Source organism: Pan paniscus, chromosome 13 (genome assembly GCF_029289425.2).
Source record: "Pan paniscus chromosome 13, NHGRI_mPanPan1-v2.0_pri, whole genome shotgun sequence".
In the NCBI taxonomy this organism is placed as follows: Eukaryota; Metazoa; Chordata; class Mammalia; order Primates; family Hominidae; genus Pan; species Pan paniscus.
Window position 1 is genome coordinate 126,573,504 of NC_073262.2, and position 20,877 is coordinate 126,594,380.

A 20,877-nucleotide genomic window follows, 5' to 3' on the forward strand; every position below is an offset into this window, starting at 1 on the left:
CTGGTCTTGAACTCCTGACCTCATGATCCGCCTGCCTCGGCCTCCCAAAGTGCTGGGATTACAGGCATGAGCCAACGTGCCCAGCCCAGATTTTTAAATTTATAACTTTTAGTGGCTATAATCTGGTTAACTCTAATCAAGAGGAAATACTTATAAAACTTTTCAGTGTCTTTCAGCAGTTGTTATAATGTATACCTAATCAATGTTTATCTGTTCAGTACATGTTAAATCTGTGGAACAGACTGAAAAAGAAGTCTACAGTGATTTATTGCTTTTGGACATGCTTCGTCTCCTTGGGCCTTGCCAAAAGATCTGGAGACACAGTTTCATCCCAGAGAGGAAAGAAGACTTGGTAATTTTGTTCAGTAGTTTTGCCAGGAGTTCTTTTAACCCATTCTCTGGATTTTACCCCAGTTTTACACTGCAGGCCAGCATAATAATCACATTGCAAAAATCTCAAACCACTTTTACAATGCTTTATTTAAAAAGCAAAACAAAAGTGTGAAGTTTCAATATTATAGTCACAGTGGTCTAATATCTCTACTTTCCCTCTCATTACAAGTTTTTACTTATTTTTATAACCCTTTAAAATATTCCTTTTCCTGTAATAGGTATCCCTCTCTCAGATCCAAACATTGCTCAGTTTAGCAGAAACATCAAGGAACATGGGTAAAGTGGAAACACTGTGCTTGACATCTTCTCTGATATTTCCTGAACTTGTTTCTCAAAAGTATCCTTAATGACAGGAAAGGGGATCTATACCTACAGGGGTTAAAGGGTCAGACAGCTTTCACTTTTTGGAGCGGAATTTACTAAGTCATCATCATTCCTGACGACTTTGTGCGTGTTATGGAATGTTGATCCTCCTTTCCATCTCTTCCGCATCTAGCAAAATCCACGCTTCCATCTAGACCCAGCACTCTGAGGCCATCCCCTAAGTCTCATGAATATTGAGCATTTTTTATTTTGCCATTTTCATCCAATTGATTTGACCCTATGTGTATTAATTATCTGTTGCTATGTAACAAATTACTCCAGAACTTAGTGGCATAAAGCAACAAACGTTTATTATCTCATACATTTCCTGAGGGCCAGGAGTTTGGGAGCAGTTTAGCTGGGTGATTCTGGCTGAGGGTCTCTCATGAGGATGCAGTCAAAGCGCTGGCCAGTAGGCAGTCATCTGAAAGTCTGACTGGGAGTGGAGGATCCAATTCTAAGACAGCTCATTCATTCACATGGCTGTTAGCGGGAGGCCTCAGCTACTCATCACATAAGCCTTTCCACATAGTTTCTTAGGCAACATCATAACATAGCAGCTGACTTCCTGATAGGAGACTAATCCAAGAAATACAAGGTATCTGACCAAAATGGAAGCTATGATGTATTTTACTACCTAACCCCAGAATTGATAAAAACATCCATGGTCTATTGGTTACACAGACTAATCCCGGCACAATGTGAGAGGGGAATGTACAAGGGTGTAAGTACCAGGAGGTGGGGTTTGTTGAGAGCCATCTTGCTGGCCGCTAACACACCAAAAAAGTTTTGCTTCCATAATTATGAATTAAAGTGTTTATAACAGAATTATACTAACATTGATGCATTTTTTTTTGAGAAAATGTTTTCTGGAATAAGCTCCATGAAACCAATTAAATTTCTTGATCAATTTTCTATACAGCACAAGTATCCTATTTCTAATTGTATTTTCATGTTTATATTGCTTAATGTATTTTCATGAATTTTTTTCCACATTTGTTTCCTAAGATGTTATTTGTTGCTCAGGTTTACTAAGGCTTTTTGCTAATCAGTTTTACTATCATGAGTTTTCTGTTGCAGCTTTTAGATCTATCAAGTCAAATTTTCCATCAAGTCAAATTTTCCAAAGCTAGGTTGAACAGATGTAACTTTGGTGAAGACTGATTCTATATCGATATTTATCAGTAACTCCAATTTTGTATTTTGAACAGTTTTAACTATAGTAATTTTCATTCTATGGTAATTATTTCTGTCTGTAATTTTCCTTGTGAGTTGGATTAAAGGCCACTATTTGGTAGTTATTCCTTAGCTAATCTATGAAGTAGTGGTGAGTAATCCCAGGTGGTTCAGAATTGCTTGATTGTTCAGGAAGGTCCTATAGCAGAGCTTACTAACTTTGTTATCCATCTTTCTGTGCCCTGTATTCCAGCTGCCCTCACCATCATTGAAGGAATATATAAGCAATATCCCTGGCATCAAAACACAAAAGGTTGTGTTCCCCAAGGCTTAAAGTGAACCCTCAATCGCCTCACCTCCTCTTCCTAAGTGTGACTTTTCCCCACCCTTCCACCTGACCTTAACCCAATGAAAACTCGAAAGTTGTTGACATCTGTGAGCTTTGATCAAATTAGGGCTAACAGCAGGTTAAAGGAAAAATCAGGTTTTTGAGGGCTGAAAAACACATTGGCCTTTTTCTTCCTTAAAGTTTTCTGAGCCTGGATCCTGGAACCAAGTGCTCCTCCTATTATGTGTTTATTGAATAAATTAACAAATGTATGAGCAAATTTTAAAAAACTGGTTAATTCCTGAGTTCCATGAAGGGCATTAGTAGAAGAAATCTTTTGAGGACCTACATTTTTTTAATCTGCAAATGATGCTCTCATTGTTGTATGACTGAGAAACTCTCAACACAGAGACACCTCATTTTAACTTAACATGATTGTGCTACAACTGGCTTAGATTATTTTTCCTAATAAATGAAATTCTACAGAAATGACAGTTCCCTGCATTTTCTCCTAATCCATTTATTGGATTGATGTTCCGTGAATTTTCAATACTTTACATACATTGTAACAAGAAGGTCAATCGTAACATCCTTTCACCCCTTCTTGGAGAATTTCCTTCAACCAGAAATGCATCAGTTTGTTTTTTGGTGTGTGCTCAGCCCCTCTTTTGCTCTCTCCCTCCCCAAAGGGAACCCTTTTATAAGCTGAGATGAACCATTTAGATTCTCCCTTTTGAAATGGTCAAGCTGAGAAACCCAAATTGAGTTCTATGATCCTGGCACTGAAGATTCTCGGGCTAAGTCATAACATGCTTTGTGGTCTGTGTTTCAGAGAGATTAATGTAGGTGAGCTGTGTCTGGGGAAGGGAGGAAGGTACCAGGCCAATTACAGTAACCACGGAAAGAGGTGAGGAGAGCCACCAGGTACCTGCAGTGGAAATAAATGGAAAAAGCACTTGGTGGAAACTGCGCCGAAGAGGGGGTTTGTCGAAACAAAAACAATCAAAGACATAGGAGTTCAATCTGGGTGACTGCTGGGGACACAGGTGCCTTTAACAAAGAGATCACAGAAAGCATTGCCCCTTTGAGGGTCTAGATGTTCAGCAGGCAACTCAAAACTGGGAATTCAAACAAGCCTCCCTTTGTGACTTAATATGTTCTTTTAAAAATTGTACTGTATTAACAGTTTGGTAGGAAAGCAATAGAATTACATTGTTAAAGAGTGTTAACATAAAGAAGGAAGAAACTGTAATTCCCCTATTACCGTTTTATGTTTTTTCCGTCATTTTCCGGATGTTTAAAAATATGTACTATTAAAGATTGCTTTTAAAGAAAAATTTTAATTTTGGATAAGCCAACATTTCTGAGTCTAGGGTTTCCAAAACTAAGGCTTTTGGAGGCGTGCTGGGTCAAAAATAGAAGCTCGGTAAATACTTGCTCAGTAGTGGCCGGACTGATGGTCTAGAACACTAAATATAAATTTAAAATGTTTTCTTTTTTTGAGGATTTAAATGTTTCCTTAACCTGAAAGCGAAACAGATTTTTGTTTGTTTTGCTGTAACGAGAGAGGAAAGAACAAGAGAGTGACAGGGTGAAGCAACTTCTCCCAGAAACTTTTGGGCGCAAACGCCCTCAAGTCCGGATCATTGGAAAGTAACTCGAAGAGAGGAGAGAACGAGCGCAAGCGTAGCCTCAAGGCGGCCGCAATCACTCCGCCCCGGGGCTGTCTCCGCCCCAGCCCTCTCTTCGCGTTCCGGGTTCCGGGGGAAGTGTGTTACGGGGACACTGGCCCGACTACTTTCGTTCCGTCTTCCATGGTTTTCTCTCGTGCAATGGCGTCCGGGCTGGTAAGATTGCTGCAGCAGGGGCCTCGCTGCCTCCTGGCTCCAGTCGCCCCCAAGCTGGTCCCTCCGGTTCGGGGAGTGAAGAAGGGATTCCGCGCCGCCTTCCGCTTCCAGAAGGAGTTAGAGCGGCAGCGCCTTCTGCGGTGCCCGCCGCCGCCCGTGCGCCGGTAGGAGCCATCTCGGGAAGAGGTCTCAGGGTGGCGGTCGCAGACACTGGGTCTTCTTCCCGCGGCGTCGTGTCTGCGGCTGATGCGCCCCTGGATTAAGCCTTAGGAAGTTTGCGATGGAGACACCCGTGAGCTGTGGGCGCGGGGCCTGAGGCAAAGAAAATGGATTTGTGCCGCGGGCGGTAGAGCTTCGGGCTGCTCCCGACGTTTTGAAACTACCATTTAGGATTTTGTCTACTGAAAATTGGGAGAAATGGGGCTAACTGGAGGGTCTTCCTTATGTGGACTTAGATGTTGTAGCCCCCGTTTGTAATGCCTGAGAATTCCGATAAGCGGGAAGAAAGCAGTCCACAGCATCGTAAATTAAGGAGGAAAAAAATTAATCTACAACCTGAATTCTGCTGTCTAGAGTAAAAGGAAAAAAAGTTAGCTTTAGATTTTTGCCCTAATTAATGCTGTTCTGGTAACAGGTTTGGCAGAGAGAGACACAGGTTTTTATAGCTTCAAACCAGATCATACTTTACATAATTTAAATTCCTTCATCTTGCTTTTTCTCTTTAATAATGTGTCTTTGACATGTTGTCATGGCATTACAAAGATATGTACCTCACTCTTTTTTATGGCTCTGTATATATGGGCCTATGAGCTCCATATTATTGCCATTAAAACCTATGTAACAGCGCGTAAAGGGGACGCATATGTAGTATGAAATTTTGAAAGCTATTAGTACTTTAACATTGCCCTCCAAAAAATGTTGATCCACTTTGTACTCCTACCAGTAGGAACGGTCTTCTAACAGAGAAAATTATGGCAAAAAATAAAATCTCTTCTTAATTCCCATTCCCTTGTTTATTATAAGATTAAGTATTTTAGGCTCTCAAAGTTGGAAGAAACTTTATGGGTTGGACAGATTATATAGGTGTATATGTTATATGTATATCTTACGACTTTCAACCCAGGTTTTCATACTTTGCTTCCCTTTGTTTCTTAAAGGGGTTTTATATTGTGTTACGTATAAGTAATCCAGAGATGACTTAAAGTATGCAGGAGGATGTGCATAGGTTATATGCAAGTACAGGTATACCTCATACATATTGTAGGGTTGGTTCTAGACCACGACAATAAAACGAGTCACATGACTTTTTTAGTTTCCCAGTGTATACCTAAGTTATGTTTATACTATTCTGTAGTTTATTAAGTGTACAGTAGTATTGTCTAAAAAGCAATATATGTACCTTAATTTAAAATACTTTATTGCTATAAAATGGTAACACAGAGACACAAAGTGAGCACATGCAGAATTGCTACAAACCTTCAGTTTGTAAAAATAAAATGCAATAAATCTGTGAAGCACAATAGACCGAAGTACAGTGAAACGAAGTGTGCCTGTACTACCCCATTTATATAAGAGACTTGAGCATCCATGAATTTCAGTATCCAGGAGAGTCCTTGGAACCAATCCCCTACAGATATTGAGGGATGACTGCAAATATAACATACTAGTGTTTATGGCTCGAATCTGTGAAATTAACATTTATGCTTCATACTTAGGTATAAAACATAGTATCATGGTTAGAGCAGAAATAAGGAACCTAAAAGTTAGGCTAATGGCTTGGTCTTTTATATTGAAGAACCAATTTCATGTGACAATTGGATCAAAGGGAAAATTAATCCAGTCATATATGTAGAATATAGCAAAGGACTGCCAGTATTTATCTGACTTCAGTCTTAACATTTAGAATATCAACCTGGCATTAAAAAGAAATATAACCTTCTTTCATTTCCTTTATATAATTAATAACATTACAACACAGTGAACAATTTTTGTATCACAGTAACAGGTTGTTCTCTTTACCATCTCTTACTGTCTTTACATTTTCAGTTCAGAGAAGCCGAACTGGGATTACCATGCAGAAATACAAGCTTTTGGACATCGGTTACAGGAAAACTTTTCCTTAGATCTTCTCAAAACTGCATTTGTTAATAGCTGCTATATTAAAAGTGAGGAGGCCAAACGCCAACAACTTGGGATAGAGAAAGAAGCTGTTCTTCTGAATCTTAAAAGTAATCAAGAACTATCCGAACAAGGGACATCTTTTTCACAGACTTGCCTTACACAGTTTCTTGAAGACGAGTACCCAGACATGCCCACTGAAGGCATAAAAAATCTTGTTGACTTTCTCACTGGTGAGGAAGTCGTGTGTCACGTGGCTAGAAACTTGGCTGTGGAGCAGTTAACACTGAGTGAGGAATTCCCAGTGCCCCCAACTGTGTTACAGCAGACTTTCTTTGCAGTTATTGGAGCCCTGTTACAGAGCAGTGGACCTGAGAGGACTGCACTTTTCATCAGGGTACGTAACTATTAATTGGACATGCTTGAGATAGACAGAAGGGAAAATATTCTTTTGTAATTCACTTCTTTGATATATACCTTGGAAGTGAATTTTTCTCCCAAGAAAACTGAGAAAGACCTAAAGGTTTTTTATGAAAGGGCTGTAATTATTCCAGTTGTCTCTTATTATGGATATCATCAGAAGTGAATATTAAATTGTGGGTTGTGATTTCTGAAGGACCACAAGCCATATCATCTTTAAGTTTACATCCTTAGGGCCAAGGATACTGCCTGCATGAGAGATACTCAGTAGATGTTTGGTGAATGAGTGAAGTCAAAGGACACTATGCAGAGGCCTGTGCTTCAGTACCAGCTGCTGTCTGCTCTTCCAAGTGATGAAATCTTGGATTTCAAGTCCCTCTAATGTATAACTCTTTGTTAGCTAGTGGCTTAGCTAATTCAGATTCTTATGTAATTGGTACAACTTGACTCCCACTGTCCTTTTATAATTTATTAACTGGGAGAAGTTTTATCCTTTGCCATTGGATGAAAACATGAGGTTTTGTTCACTTTTTGATAATAGAGAGTCCACACAATCACTTTAAGTCATAAAAACAGTCTTGATTTAGGCACCTATCTGACTGACATTCAGTCTTTAAACCAGCATCACATGCTGTTGGAATCTGTTCATTTAGTTTTGATACCAAGTTTGATAATTTTGTTAGAGAATATCTGTATTTACTGACACTTCAGGCTTTGTTCATAGGTAAGACCTATCTTTCTCCCCCCAGTTAGTTTTTTCTGTAGAAATTCTGACAAAGTCCTTTTTGATGTCCAAACTATAACCTCTGTGGAGTAAGTTTTAAAACTCTAAATAATTTTTGGTCACCATTTTGAAATTCTACAAGGTAGTCATGAAACTATGTTGGAAATATTTACCATATTGTAATGCGTCTTAACAGTTCCAAGTAAAGATCTTACGAAACATAGATAATTCAAATATCTGTGTCTGAGTTGAGCTTTGATGTCTCTTATAGTAGAATTGACAGGTTTGGATTGTCCTGTTTCATTTGTTCATCCACTTAATGTTGAGTGCCTTACTGTGGGCCAGGCACTCTGCTGAGCTCTGAAGCCGCTATCTAAATAGGATTTGATCCTACTCACAGCTCATTATTCAGATGGAATGCAATGTGGAAGTGCTTTCCTAGAGGTGTTAAGGTGCAGAGTGAACTTAGAGGAGGCAACAGCCAACTTTAGTAAGGCTAGAAAAGGTTTTACAGAAGTGATTTGTGCCCCTTAAAACGATGTTTTGGAAAGACAGTGTCAAGGATGATCTTGTGCTTGGGAACTACAGTTAATTTTTTTGTGGCTGGATCATATTGCATTTGGCAAAGTGATCAGAGATAAGTCTGGACCTTTAAGTGTACAGAAGAGCTAACAGTATTACTAAGAAAGTGGTTTGGGCATCAGTATCAGCATCACTGGAGAACTTGATAGAAATGCAAATTCTCAGGCACCCCCTCAGAGTACATAATCTCTGGGAGTAGGGCCTAGGAATCTGTATTTTAACTAGCTCTCCAGGTGATATCTCTGCATCTGGAAATTAGAATGGCACTCTTAGCCATGCTACAGAGTATGTATTTTGATAGTCTTGTGTAGCGACAGCTGGAGTTGTTCTAAGTGGGAGGTTTTTAATGATCAAATGTGCATTTTAGAAACATCATTTCTTCATACTGCTTCCCTATTCTGGGGAGATGAGATTGGAGTATTCAACTCAAACCCTACTAGAAAGTTCTAATAAATTATTAAGACCAGGAGCAAATAGCAAAAAATAGAAGGAGGCAATAGAAGGTAATCACTTAAGAAAAATTGAGCTTTCTTTCTATATTCCTACTAATATCTTAGATGATGGGAAAGAGTTGTGTTTCCTAGCCTTACACTTGGTTATTCTATATGACAGATAGCAGTTCAGTGATTTTTATATATGTGTATATACATACATATCCCATAAGGCATATCTACCTCTGTACATTAAAACATTTCAAAATCCCCTACTGAGAGTGGATTTGTAAGTTTTTTTTTTCGAGGCAGCATCTCTGTTGTCCATGCTGGAGTGCAGTGGCACAATCACAGCTCACTGCAGCCTCGACTTCCTGTGCTCAAGCCATGCTCCTATATCAGCCTCCCTAGTAGCTGGGACCACAGGCATGTGTCACTATGCCCAGCTAAATTTTTTTTGTAGAGCCGTGGTCTCATTATGGTGTTCAAGCTGGTCTTGAACTCCTGATTTCAAGTGATCCTCCTACCTCAGCCTCCCAAAGTGCTGGGATTATAGGTATCAGCCACCACGCCTGGCCTAATATTTTTTATTAATGAAGCTGAAAGTGTTCTGGTGCTTGGAGGAGTGTTGTAATGAATTGACTTCATTTCATGAACTAAGTGATCTTTTTAAATTTCTTCCCTCTGCCTCCATCCATCCATCCATCCATCCATCCATCCTGTTATCATACTACTAATGTTTGTTAATACAAGTTAATTGGAATATGTAAATTGCTGTGAAAATTAATGTTTGCTTCCATAGTTTCTATACAACATAATACTTTTTACTGGCAAAATCAATTCTGCTTTGAATGTTCATAATTTCTCAGTTATCTTTGTCGTATAAATAATTACTAGTATGTTACAGTTTTAAAAGTTTATGTGAAATTATTAAACGATTTTTTAAAATTATTTTTTATTATTTTTTGAGACAGAGTCTTGCCGTGTTGCCCAGGCTGGAGTGTAGTGGTAGCATGATCTTGGCTCACTGCAATCTCCACCTCCCAGGTTCAAGCAATTCTTGTGCTTTAATCTCCCTTGTAGCTGGATTTACAGGCGTGCAGCATCATGCCTGGCTAATTTTTGTATTTTTAGTAGTGACAGGGTTTCACCATGTTGGCCGGGCTAGTCTCGAACTCCTGGCCTCAAGTGATCTGCCTGCCTTGGCCTCCCAAAGTGCCGGGATTACAGGTGTGAGCCACCTCACCTGGCTGAGTTTTTAAAAACATTATTAATGGAGGAAGTATTGTTATTTAGAGGCCCTGAGTGCCATTTTACATGAGTTTCTATGAGAAGTTACTACTTTTTATTCGTTAATTCTTTAAATATTTTGTTTCTTACTAGTAGGAATATAATTCTAAATTATAAGATAGGGCAGGGTACGGTGACTAATGCCTGTAATTCCAATACTTTGAGAAGCCAAGGCAGGAGGATCCTTTGAGGCCAGGAGTCGAGACTAGGCTGGGCAACTTATGGAGACCTCATCTCTATAAAAAATTTAAAAGCTAGCCGAGTATGGTGGTGTGCACCTGTAGTCTCAGCTGCTGAAGAGGCTGAGCTGGGAGGATTGCTTGAGCCCAGGAGGTCGAGGTTTCAGTCTACTTGTAATCATGCCTCTGCACCTCTAGCCTAGGCAATAGAGTGAAGCCCTGTCTCAAAAAAGAAAAAAAAAAATTATAGGATTCTACCTTCTGTGGAATTTTGGTAGATCATACTGCTTGAAATAGGTTTCTCGGGCTTGCAAATTTTTTTAATCCAACTATGATTTTTGTAATAAAATTTGTGTAAAAACTATGGGAATGAAAAAGAATAGTACATTTTTGTCTTTCGTTTCCCATTAAGTTTTAAATTTCTGTTAAAAATGTACTCTGTGACTTCTCTAATTTAAAAAGTGTTAAAAATGTATTTTGAATTGTGGTCCTAATGTTCTTTCTACTAATTAAAATGTATAAATTATATTTTTATATGCAGGACTTCTTAATTACTCAAATGACTGGAAAAGAGCTCTTTGAGATGTGGAAGATAATAAATCCCATGGGGCTATTGGTAGAAGAACTGAAGAAAAGGAATGTTTCAGCTCCTGAATCAAGACTTACCAGGCAGTCTGGTGGCACCACAGCTTTGCCTTTGTATTTTGTTGGCTTATACTGGTTAGTGAAATTTTAATCTTAACTTTATAACTTTGAGGAAATCCTAAAAACAGACTCCTCACAAAGCCTTAAAAACACTCTTCACATTCCATAAGGAATGTTAACATAACCTCTTCAGATTCCTTAATGTAACTTCTAATTGCATGAAAAGATTTTTTAAAAATCTCTTCCCCATGGTTATTATTTACTACTTCCCTTCCCGCTAGTTATGCTTAGGAAGAATCTGAGTTTTGCTAATAGTAGCTTTTGTCAGCCAACTATTTGCTATAGACTTTCAGTGTGTTATCTTAAATTTTTCTGTATAGAAGTACAAATGTTGACTTGTTTGTGTTACAGATTCAACCTTAATCCATTCTTGTCAGTAGCTTCAACTGACCCTAGAACTGGAAAAGGAAGGGCCTTAGTTATCCATCAAAATGTGTAAATCAACCCATGTTGAGAGCTTTTTAGTTTTGTTAGTAAAAAGTTGACCTGCCCCAAATTAATCTCAGAGGTTAAGATTAAAGTGTTAAATGTAAATATTGAATATTTAAGATAGCTAGATTAAAATTTAGGTAAATATTTTTCTCATCCTTGTATCACGAAAGACTTTATAAGTATAAAAGAAATAGAAGTTACCACATGGGGAAAATGGATAGTGTTGTAAAAAGTTTTATTTATTGAAATGCAAAAACAGTCAGATACTCTTTGTTACTTACCTGATTGGCAAACCTTTTAAACATGTCTTTTATCATCAGTTTATACACTGCTGGTAGGAAAAAAATGTACCATATTTCTGTGAATAATTTTGACAAAATGCCAAGCATCTTAAAATTTTTTATGTTCTTTGATTTTGGTATTTCAACTTTGGGTTGTTTGCCTTAGATTTGCAGGCAAATTTTGTGAACAAAGACGTTTGTTGTTTACCTCTTTATGCTCCATACTTTGAACAGTTGCTGGGACATGGTGGTCAGTAAATAGTTGTTGAACTAAAAAACAATTAGAAATAAATTTGATATTCCACAAGAGGGAAATGATATGTGTACATGATGGAATATAGTACAGCTATTACAGGCGACATTTTAAAAGAATTTTTAATGAGATTGGGACATTTTGGAGAATGATCTTTTATCTAAAAAAAAAAATGTAAGAAGTAATTTGCCATATCACTACAGTGATTACTATTGGGTAGTAGTGTTTTTGTAGATTTTACATAATGACTTTTTAAAACGTGATCAGTGATAAAACCAGCAACATTAGACTAAAAACAAAATTCTGTGCTTGTTATTCACTTTAAGATGACTTTTTCTGATTCTCAAACTTTGTGCAAATTTGTATGTGTTTATTATTATAAAGTTTAACTTATAGAACCTTTGTTTCATTTCCAATTATTGTCATAACAGATGTTTTTTAGCAAATTTATTGCATATTGTTGTTGTTTTATTTGTGTAGCTTCACTAGTTTTTCTTTAATTTGGTTTCGGTCTTCACTTTCAAATCAGCTTATATTGAATCTGACTTAGTAAATGCAGTTGCCGATTGAATCTGATTTAGTAAATGCAGTTGCTATGCATGAAACTTTCAGGAGATGCTTCTTTTAATTGCACAGATGAAATTTTAGGTCAGAAAATTTCCAGGAAGTAGTTAAATATATTTCAGAAGTAGCAAAACAAATAGGATTATAGTTATTTGATGTGCACATTCTACATTCTTTGCTCCCTTGAAGGAACATTTTACATTTTTAAAGAAGATAAATGGTTATGATATAGAAATACCAGTAAAGCAGAGGAATACCTACATTAGATTTATCGATAGAATACTCAAAGCCAACATTGAGTGTTACCTCACTTGGGAATAAATTAGAGTGGATTGGAAATATGTAAAATGATTTAAAAATCTGAGCCTGTTTTGAAGCTCTTTTTTTTTTTTCCTTTTTATTTAATTACTATTTATTTTTTTTCTTTTTTCTTTTTTTTTTCAGAGGTCTCACTATGTTGCCTAGTCTGATCCCTAACTCCTGGGCTCAAGCAGTCCTCCTGCTTTGGTCTCCCAAAGTGTTGGTGTTAAAGCTGTGAGCCACTGGGAGGCCAAGGCGGGCAGATCATGAGGTCAGGAGATCGAGACCATCCTGGCTATGGTGAAACCCCCATCTCTACTAAAAATACAAAAAACTAGCTGGGCGTGTTGGCGGGCGCGTTGGCGGGCACCTGTAGTCCCAGCTACTCAGGAGGCTGAGGCAGGAGAATGGCGTGAACCCAGGAGGCGGAGCCTGCCATGAGCCAAGATCGCGCCACTGCACTCCAGCCTGGGCGACAGAGTGAGACTCGGTCTCAAAAAAAAAAAAAAAAAAAAGTGTGAGCCATCATGCCCAGCCTTAAGTTCTTAATTTGAAATATAGAGCTGGTTTCTGGTTTCTTATTTGTGTTAAAGTTTAAATGACAGACTCAAAAGGCATAATTTTTCAACAGAATCTTTTCCCAAGTTATATCACACATTAAAAATAAAAATAGTTATAATTCCTGATAATATTTTTACTAGTTTCAGGTTTTTGTAAGGAGATATTTATTTACATATTCTTCCAATTCTCTCATCAACAATTGAAAACGTAGATACGACTTGCTTTTTTGACTTGACAGAGTTGTATATATTTCTAAGGAAACGTAAGTGTATCTTTGTCTAATTACCATATGTAATGAACTTGCAACAAATCTAGTTAAAATCCAAAAGATGATCTATCAGAGCTATTGTGTTACTTCTAATGGGTGATATTGAAATAGATGTAGAAGGCATAATTGCTTTATAACTGCTTTGTGTACTGTCTTACAATATTCCATGTAATTTAAGACTACTATTTGTTCTCTTTCTAGTGATAAAAAGTTGATTGCAGAAGGACCTGGGGAAACAGTATTGGTTGCAGAAGAAGAGGCTGCTCGAGTGGCCCTTAGAAAACTTTACGGATTCACAGAAAATAGACGGCCGTGGAACTATTCCAAGCCCAAAGAAACCTTGAGAGCAGAAAAGAGCATCACTGCCAGCTAGCCGCTGTGGTTGCAGCAGCCTGAAACTTGAGAGCGAAAGTGAGATAAATGTCAAAGGTGTTTCAAGCCAGACATTTTCACAATTGTGAAGAAATAGATGTTGTTTTGTTTGTTTCTGTTTTTTACTGTGTTCCCAAAATTAAATAAATGTTAACCAAGTCACAGTGTTTTTGGTTTTGTTTTTCTGAAATCTTGGTTTGATCAAATCTTTTTTTTTTCTCTTGAGATGGAGTCTTACTCTGCCACCCAGGCTGGACTGCAGTGGTGTGATCTCGGCTCACTGCAACCTCCACCTCACAGGTTCAAGCGATTCTCGTGGCTCAGCCTCCCTAGTAGCTGGGATTACAGGCACACGCCACCATACCCGGCTAATTTTTGTATTTTTGGTAGAGATGGGGTTTCACCAAGTTGGCTAGGCTGGTCTTGAACTCCTGACCTCAGGTGATCCACCCGTCTTGGCCTCCCAAAGTGCTGGGATTACAGGTGTGAGCCACTGTACCCGACCAGATCAAATCTTTTTTTTGACATTTTTGCAAAAAAATTTTCCTAATGTTCTTGATTTAATTGTATAGAATTTGTATAATTAGGTGTATTTTATTTGCCTCTAGCTTTGAGGTATCATAATTTATGTATCTTATGTGAATTTTTTGCTGTAATACCAATAAAGTTTTTTTTCTCCACATGTTAACATTGCATTTTAATTTGATATACCCAGTAATGGCAGGAGGTTGAAGAACTTTGCTTCTGTAATACAATTTTAACTAAAACAGTAATGTTAAAACTCTTTGGGAAATGCATAGTACAGATTATAACTAGCTATTTACATGATCCCTAAATTCTAAGTTTAAAATTATGTATACTTCTAGTATGTTTCTTATTCAATTTCTATTATAAATAGCAGGAAAAGGCAAATTTATGCTTTTCAGAAATTGCCTTTTCTAAGAAGTTGAAACTCAAAAGCTGCTTAAAATGTTAATGGTGAAGGGAAAATAAAGCCGGTATTAGTTGAATTTAGTATTCTAGTCATAATAATAGTATGTACCAAGCAGTGTTGTAAGTATTGGAACACATTTAATTCAGTAGAGAGGTTTTGGTTTTCTAATCCTTTGTGGTCAGTTCAATAATCCCCTAACTGCAAATTCCTTTTGATCTATCATTTTTTAAAAACTTTGGCAACAGTAATTTTTAGTTTGAGTCTTCCAGTAGTCACTCCCAGGGTTTAACAAGAATAGCAGGACCTACGAGTTGAGAATAGAAAAGAGGTAAAATGTTAAAACCAACAGTACTTTTGCCATGAATTTATTTATTTATTTATTTATTAGACAGAGTCTCGCTCTGTTGCCCAAGCTGGAGTGCAGTGGTGTGATCTCAGCTCACTGCAACTTTTGCCTCCTGAGTTTGAAGCGATTCCCCTGCCTCAGCCTTCCGAGTAGCTGGGACTATAGGTGCGTGCTACCACACCCAGCTAATTTTTTTTGTATTTTAGTAGAGACGGGGTTTCACCATGTTGGCCAGGGCGGACTCAATCTCCTGACCTCGTGATCCATCCACCTCGGCCTCCCAAAGTGCTGGGATTACAGGCGTGAGCCACTGTGCCCGGCCTGACATTTTTTTTTATAAAGAAAGATGAAGGAACTTTGAAATGCCTTTCCTGAGCCTGGCTAGGAAAGTGGAACTTGAGTTATCTTACAGGGTTTATAGCTCCCAAAGGTAAAGCAGAGACTTTTTGGAGGGGAAAATTTGAAAAATAACTAGTTGACTGAATTGGCAGGTTAAAAGTGAGTTAAAGTTGACCCTCGAACAACGTGGGTTCGAATTGTGCAGATCAGTATATATATGCAGATTTTCTTCTGCTTCTGCCAACGTGAGACAGCAAGACCATCCCCCTTTTCCTCCTCCTCCTCTTTAGCCTACTCAGCGTGAAGACAAGGATGAAGACCTTTTTGATCATCCATGTCCACTTAATGAATAGTAAATGTATTTTCTTTGATTTCTTTAATATTTTTAGCTTTGTTGTAAGAATAAGGTTTATAATCTATATAATAAAATATGTGTTAATTGATTGTTTATTAATATATTATCAGTAAGGCTTCCAGTCAGCCATAGGTTATTAGGAGTTAAGTTTTTGGGAAGTTTAAAGTTATATACAGATTTACTGCTACATGAGGGGTCAACATCCCTAATCCCTGCATTGTTCAAGGGTCAACTATATTTTACCTCTTTTTCAGAGTTAACTTCAACTCCTAGTAATGGAACACAAGGATAGAGGACCAAAACCAGTGGTAAAATGCCATTTATATGTGTTACTCACAAGTAAACATGATTTGATAAGCATCTCATTGGCACTGTAGGAGAAAAGAGATTATATGACAAACTTTTCTGGAAAGCAAAAGACACGTCTTCTGACCACTTATCCAGCATCTGTGAGATGGCAGAATCTAGCTGTGGTATGATTCTAATTTTTTTTAGGGTAAACATTAAGAAAGTCTAGGGAATTCATTTGCAAACCCAGTAATCCTTTTCTTCCCCCTCCCCGCCCCCCCCCCCCCCAGCTAAATAGTGCTGATTGTGCATTCCCAAATTTCTCCTGCTCAGGGGAGTTTGCAGGACCTTACCCTACAAGCTTAGAGGGGAACTATCCTTTTAGGTTTTCAAACTTTTAAACCTTGAATGCTTCCAAATTTACATGTGGGACAAGTCTGGCTCTAGTTCATAAAACTACTTTGCAAGTAGAGATCCATATGCCTTATGTAGAATGTAATTTCAACATATTTCTAAGTAAAGCCTTCTTTGAACTTAAATTGTTGTACTTTTTAAAAGCACCCTCTAAAATAGGGTAGAAATGTAGAAAATTTAGAAAAATTGACATACGTTTTCAATTGCATATCAAATATAGCTTGAAATTTGGAACCAGTCTCTGAGTAGCTATTTGTCCTATGAGCCTAACTGCATAAGTATGATATGTGGGTAGAAGGAACATGTGGGTACAAGAATGTCATCAAATGGTGCATGTGACCAAGAGCATTCAGTGACCATGTGAAGGACTAGCTCTTTGATTAATGCCTCATCCATGTTGAGAAGACAGTCATAAGACTGGAAGCACTGACATTTGAATTTAGGTTCACACCAGAGAAAGACATTAGTCATTTACTTTGAAATTCTGACTTTTTCCACCTTTTCCCACTCTCCAGTTCCCTGTGCCCAAAGTATAATTGTACCAAAAAAATCCTCTAGCCAAAAATGTAATATTAATGTCTACAGACTTAATTACATAACCCCTATTCTTTTAAATTCATACTCTTTATTATATGCATATGTATAATGAGGAATATTTTTCTCAAAGTGTTGTATGTGGTCACAAGAAAGTAAACTGGAAACTAACACTAAACTCCAAGTAAGAATGGAACAAATTGGAGCTTTTTGTGTTCAGAGCTGTACTGATTTTGGCCACAAGATGGTGCTGTAATCCTATTGCACAATTTAGTATGTGAATTGGCCATTATGGGGAACCTATTTTCTACCGATACAGGAAAGATTATGTCTATATGGCACAGGATTACCATGAAATATGACTTTTCAAGGCCCCTCTCGGCTCTAATATTCCATGAATACTTCTTCAGGAGCCAGCTCACCTTGTTCTTCCCTCGCCTTTGGATGTTACAAGAATTTGATGTATGAACAATTCACCTGAGATGTGAAGGTATGGATTTTTGAGCTCTTTTCTATTCACCGTAAAGAAGGAAGAGTGCAGGGCTGCCATAGATAAAACTTTTAGAAGACCTTTTTTGCAGGCCTCTTCTTGGTGTTTCTTTCTTCCTACTTCCTTTTGTTGATAGGAGAAGATGCACTGCGGAGGCAAGGGAATCCTGTGTCCATCAGGACAGTTCCTGAAGACTGTCTTCCCATCAGGGTGGCCAGCTCACAGCAGCCCTCAGCAGAGGGGTATGCACTGAGGATGCTCAGCTGCCAGCATGCTGCCCACGTTCTTCATCCTAAGCCCACTTTGTTTTTCTTCCCCTCAGTTCATCCCTGTTCCATTTCCCCCAGCCTTAGTTTGCAAAGTCCCTCAACTATTGTCCTCTGGGACCTAGAGTCTCTTAACTTTGGTTGAGTATCAGAGCACTTACTTGAAAGCCATGGTTCTCTCTGTATAATACCAAGAATGATTGCTAGATCTAATCCCATCATGCAAACTAATAACAATTTTTCCTGGAACTTATGCAATCAAAAATCACAATCACACATGCTCCTGAAAAAAGAAAGCTGTTTTGGCATTGGTGGTCTTTGTGCTTTCCATGACTATTTGTTGTTCATTTATCTGCCTGCCTATTAGTGTTTACTAACTACAGAAGACTAATGGTTTAAGAAAACTTTCTGGGAGAAAAACAATTGGGAAAATTAAAAACATTAACTTATTCCTTCTTCAATTGAGGAAGAACGACATTATTTGATTATTCAGAGGAGTTCAAGGAGTATGTTTTCACCTGAGCTGTTGTGTATTAAAATTGCAAATGAAGGCCTGGCACGGAGACTTATGCTTGTAATCTCAGCACTTTGGGAGGCCAAGGTAAGAGGATTGCTTGAGCTCAGGAGTGAGACCAGCTGTGATGCATAGCAAGACCCTGTCCCTATTTTATTTTTCAAATTTCAAATGAACTCAGTTTGTTCTATTCTGATCCTCTTTTTTGCAGAAGACATGAGTAAAGAGGTCATTGACAGAGAAGGATATTTCCGAGAGGGGAAGTTTGACTTTCTGACAATGTTTCCTGTACATAAACTATTGATGTCAGCATCTTCACATGAAGACATATCAGTAAGGGCCAGGAGACGTTTAGCAATACACTTACACAGTTAATAAGACAAATCTAGTAAAAAAAAAAAAAAAAAAAAAAAAAAAAAAAAAAAATCAGCTGAGCGTCATCAGATGAACTGACTTGACAGTGATGTTCATGAGGCTCCTGGCAGTCCGCCACCAGGACTCAATTCTTGGTCCTGGGATTTTTTATTGTTTTTTGTCTAGGAAGGATAGGCATGGAGGCCTGCCATTCTTCACTTTACCTTTGGCAAGAGATTATAAACTTTAGATGAAGGGGGTATAGCACTAAGAAATTTAAAATTTCATTTTCATTTTGCCACCTAATAATTTTTTTTTTAAGACATAGGGTCTCAGTAGGTTGCCCAGGCTGGTCTGAAACCCTTGGGCCTCCCAAAGTATTGGGATTATAGGAGTGAGCCACTGCACCAGGCCCCTAATAATAATGTTATCTGCAAACATTAACAATGTACTTGGTGTGATGAAGAACGGTGATTTCTTATCTTGCAAATTTCTCATTTAAATCACACCATCTCTTTTTATCTTCAAGATTCAAGAGAGGGTCAAGGTGGGATCATAAACTTAGATGAAGGAGGTATGGCACCAAGAAATCAAAAATTTCACTTCCATTTTGCTACCTAATAATAATTTTATCTGAAAACACTAACAATGCATTTGGTGTGATGAAGAACAGCTATTTCGCATTTTGCAAATTTCTCATTTAAATCACAACATCTCTATCTCTTTTTCTTCAAGATTTAAGAGGTGGTCGAAGGCACAGTTTGGGAATCCCCAGAGAAATGGAGCTTTAAAGCCAGTAGTGTCTTCCACTCTTTGGCCTCCCAAAGCCGACTCTCAGTAGGCAAATGACACAGTGTCTTTCAACATTCACAGGAGGTCAAGGACATAGACGTCACCTCCCAGCTTACTGAGCTCTCACCTCTCTCCCAGCTGTCACCACTGATCACTCTTAGGAAGTGGGCAATTGCTACTCTGCTGGCCCAGGGGAAACGCCTGCATCCCTGCTCTTTCGTACCCGCCCTGCATGTGAATCTCATGTATTATTCAGTTTTTCATTTTCAGAAAACAGCACTCCCGGTACAAAGGCCACTCCCTTGGGCCTTTGTAAACTTCTGTTATGATTGGGATTTTCTTTTGCTTCAAAATTTCCTGTCACCTCTCCTTTTTAGGACAGAGTGAAAGGCCAGTTAAGTCAGAGCTTTCAGTGTATTTGGGTCGGTACCTACTCTCTTCCTCCACAGTGTCCAAGGCAGAATCGGAAGTACCCATCTCATGACCTGTCAAAAGAGTGACTACACTGATGGTTTGTCTCAGTTTTAACAAAGGTCTATCATTTTGTTACTTTAGGAAAACTGCAGCCTCTCTCTTGTTCAAACTCAGTGTGACATCTAATCTATAAGATACATTATTTGCTCAAACATGTCCATATACTGAGGCTGGAGGACTGCCTGAGGCCAGGAATTTGAGAGTAGCCTGGGTAACACAGCAAAGACCCCCATCTCTACAAAAAAATTTTTTTTAAAAAAATTAGCCAGGTGTGGTGGTACGTGCCTGTAAGTCCTAGCTATTTGGGAGGCTGAGGCAGAAGGGCTGCTTTAGCCCAGGAGTTCAAGGCTGCAGTGAGCCATGATCATACCACTGCATTACAGCCTGGGCAACTGAGAGACCTTGGAGTGATGGTATGATTTAAATGAGAAATTTGCAAAATGAGAAATCACCATTCTGCATCACACCAAATACATTGTTAATGTTTGCAGATAACATTATTATTAGAGGCCTGGTGCAGTGGCTCACTCCTATAATCCCTATATTTTGGGAGGTCCAAGGGTTTGAGACCAGCCTGGGCAACATAGGCAACATACTGAGACCCTATCTCTAAAAAAAATAAATAAATTATTAGGTGTCAAAATGGAAATGGAATTTTAAATTTCTCAAAAAAAGTTTTAGGGAAAAAAAAAAAAACATGTCTACACAGCAAAAATGATCTATCACAGGCCTGTAATTTTTGTGGCAGTCTCTAAGTCTAAATTTATTTCAATTTCCCTCAGGGAAAGGAGGTTCCATAAATTTGATCATTTTGAAGTAAGACAAGGCCTACAGATCATTGACTTAAAGATATCAAAATGTAGTCCGGGCGCGGTAGCTCAAGCCTGTCATCCCAGCACTTTGGGAGGCCGAGGCAGGGGGATCACCTGAGGTCAGGAGTTCGAGACCAATCTGGCCAACATGGTGAAACCCTGTCTCTATTAAAAATACAAAAATTAGCCAGGCGCAGTGGTGCGTGCCTGTACTCCCAGCTACTGGGGAGGCTGAGGCCGGAGAATTGCTTGAACCCAGGAAGCAGAGGTTGCAGTGAGTCGAGATCACGCCACTGCACTCCAGCCTGGGTGACAGAGCAAGACTCTGTCTCAAAAACGAAAAAAAAAAAAAGTACACATACATAGTTGGGAACAGCA

At 38.4% G+C, this 20,877-nt stretch overlaps 1 protein-coding gene across 1 annotated transcript; it reads left to right on the forward strand.

The window, feature by feature from the left end:
* The first annotated feature begins 3,911 nt into the window (after positions 1-3,911).
* On the forward strand, positions 3,912-14,275 carry MRPL44 (mitochondrial ribosomal protein L44). Its single transcript, XM_003818686.6, has 4 exons — positions 3,912-4,271; positions 6,154-6,622; positions 10,393-10,571; positions 13,417-14,275. The coding sequence occupies exons 1-4, from the start codon at positions 4,075-4,077 to the stop codon at positions 13,586-13,588; spliced, it is 1,017 nt and encodes a 338-aa protein (XP_003818734.2). The 5' UTR covers positions 3,912-4,074; the 3' UTR covers positions 13,589-14,275.
* The last annotated feature ends 6,602 nt before the right edge of the window (positions 14,276-20,877 follow it).

Bases quoted from the DNA above. Each gene is read 5' to 3' on its own strand.
- MRPL44 (XM_003818686.6), top strand. From the start codon at position 4,075: ATGGTTTTCTCTCGTGCAATGGCGTCCGGGCTGGTAAGATTGCTGCAG. The intron at 4,272-6,153 runs GTAGGAGCCATC...TTACATTTTCAG, and splicing joins CCGCCGCCGCCCGTGCGCCG to TTCAGAGAAGCCGAACTGGG. The intron at 6,623-10,392 runs GTACGTAACTAT...TTTTATATGCAG, and splicing joins GGACTGCACTTTTCATCAGG to GACTTCTTAATTACTCAAAT.